Below are 2,463 nucleotides of genomic sequence, written 5' to 3'. Positions count from 1 at the left end.
TTCAAGATATGAACCTGCAATTGATGGAATGATGGATGGCATAAAGGCATCAGGCAGCTATAAGCAGGACCCTGCTGGTTCTTATGGTCCTTTCCCAGCTGCCCGGCTTTACAAGCATGCTGGTCCTTGTGCACGTAGCAGTCATTGTGCATGCCATCATACAGGAGTGACACACGGCAGGTGACCGCCCCTCCCACCCGCGACGTGACACGTGCTGGCAGTCCCCTCCGCCACACACGGTTTTCTGGTCTGTAGCCGTCTGAGCTGCTCTCCTCTCTCGGCTCATTAACGAGCTGGTGCAGACTTAGAACCGCCCAGCAACCAATAGCTGCTCAGGAGAAGAAGATGGTTATGGAAGGGGGGGAGATGCAGCCTTGTGTTTACACCGACCCCCCCAGACTGAAGTGGGGAGACAGGCAGTGAGGCAGCGTCTGGGACACAGCAAAGGAAGAGAGGGAGAGGGAGAGAGCAGAGCTATAGACAAAGGAAGGCAAGGAAAGAAGAGGAGAGGAAACATTGCAAACTCCTGGGCACTGATTGGGACTTCTGACCTTCTCCTGCTGTGCCAGCTTCCAGTGCCAGAATTCTGCTGCCCTGCTTTCTGTCTGCAGGTATTTCTCTGCTAACCCTTTCATAGCCTCCTGACTCTGTTCTGCCTCTCTTGCATCGCCCTCTGCAGCATCCTTCCACCTCTGTGCCCTCCTCGACCACCCACGTGCCCCTCCTGCCTTCCAGACAGTCTAGTGATGCCACTGTGCAGCAACTTCTCATAAGAAAAACTCAGGATGGTTCAACAAAAATCTGTGGGGGGCATCCCAAAGAGCCAAGATGCAGCCCCCGGGGGCCCCAGCTGGTGCAAGACGCCCAGTGGGCACATCAAGCGTCCGATGAATGCCTTCATGGTGTGGTCTCAGATCGAGAGGAGGAAGCTGATGTCTCTGTGCCCCAACATGCACAACGCTGACATCTCTCGCAGCCTCGGCCAGCGGTGGAAGTTACTGGAGGACACAGATAAGATCCCTTACGTCCGGGAAGCCGAGCGCCTGCGGCTCAAGCACATGGCCGACTACCCCAACTACAAATACCGTCCCCGCCGGCGCACACGGGATCCGGCCAGCAGGACGCGCGCCAGGCTGCCCCGTACCACGTCAAGGTGCCAACCTGCTTCCTCTCCGTGCCAGTCGGAAGTGAATCTGGGATCCAGAATGCACTGGGGGGAGGAAAGCTCCGGATGGGGGGGGCACAATGTCGGCCAATCAGAGGAGACGCCGAATCAGGAGTCGTCAGAACGCAGCCCGGAGGTGCCCCCCTACTCTCCTGCCCAGCCCCCCCATGCCCGCTCCCTGCCATCTTCACCAGAGCCAGTGGAGGAAGATGAGGGACTGGATGAAAGTCTCCCCGGGCTTTGCTCTGGGTCGCTCTACGTCCCATCGGACAGAGACCTCCTGCCCAGCAGCGGGTCTCACTTCGAGTTTCCCGATCACTGCACTCCGGAGATGGTGGAGATGATCTCCGATAGCGGTCTTCTTGGAAGTGTCTCTGACTTGGTGTTCTCCTTCTAGATGATCTGGGAGGACCCGGCAGCAGGCAACACCTTGTTGAACTGTATAAAGACTTTTCCTGATTGAACGACGAAGGTGATTCGCATGGAGCACTCTCTCCGCGTTCTCTCAGCACTATCCGTCTTATCCGTCTCTCTCCGAACCCTCATACTTCAGTTTCTCAGGGTGCTCTCTGCTGTCTTGCCTAAGCTTCTGACTCTCTAAGCTTAAACTCTGACGTTGCCATCTGAATTCCTGGCTGTCTCTTTTTGAGCACTCTCATGCTGTCTCTCAGTGCAACTCTCTCTTAGCTGCCCACTCAGAACGAGCTGTCACTGTGGTGGGAGCGCTCTCTGCTGTGCTGACCTCCTCTCCGCCTATACTAATACAGACAGACAGACATACTGTGCACTCTCCTGTTAGCACTATGCATGCATCAGTGTCTGTCTGTCCGTCTCCTGGCTCTGATTCTGGGAGTCCAGCCCGGTGCAGACCCCTCCATCCGAGTCGGGGGGGTCAACCCAGCCAGGTAAGGACATGCATACCTCTGTGTATGTATGTGTATGTATGTGGGTCTTTATTGGACCGATATCTGTCTGTCCGTGTGTATGTTTGTTTGTCTATCTTTCTATCTATCCCAAATCTATCTATCTATCCCAAATCTATCTATCTATCTATCTATCTATCTATCTATCTATCTATCTATCTATCTATCTATCTATCTATCTATCTAATCTATCTATCTATCTATCCCAAATCCATCTCTCTCTCTCTCTCTCTCTCTCTCTCTCTCTCTCTCTATCCCAAATCTATCCATTTATTTCATATTACTGTAATGGTTCTATTTGTCTATATATCTGTCTCTTGATCAGTCTCTCTCTCTCTCTCATTCTCTCTCTCTCTCTCTCTCTCTCTCTCTCTC

At 53.3% G+C, this 2,463-nt stretch overlaps 1 protein-coding gene across 1 annotated transcript; it reads left to right on the top strand.

Annotated features, from left to right (window-relative positions):
* The first annotated feature begins 123 nt into the window (after positions 1–123).
* Positions 124–1,692, top strand: LOC108787010 (transcription factor Sox-12-like). Its single transcript, XM_018556440.1, has one exon. The coding sequence runs from the start codon at positions 786–788 to the stop codon at positions 1,560–1,562; it is 777 nt and encodes a 258-aa protein (XP_018411942.1). The 5' UTR covers positions 124–785; the 3' UTR covers positions 1,563–1,692.
* Positions 1,693–2,463: the final 771 nt, after the last annotated feature.

Source organism: Nanorana parkeri, unplaced genomic scaffold (assembly GCF_000935625.1).
Source record: "Nanorana parkeri isolate BGI_ZX_2015 unplaced genomic scaffold, ASM93562v1 scaffold237, whole genome shotgun sequence".
Lineage (NCBI taxonomy): Eukaryota > Metazoa > Chordata > Amphibia > Anura > Dicroglossidae > Nanorana > Nanorana parkeri.
Note: the sequence above shows the minus strand (reverse complement) of the source record. Positions and strands in the feature narration are given on the sequence as shown.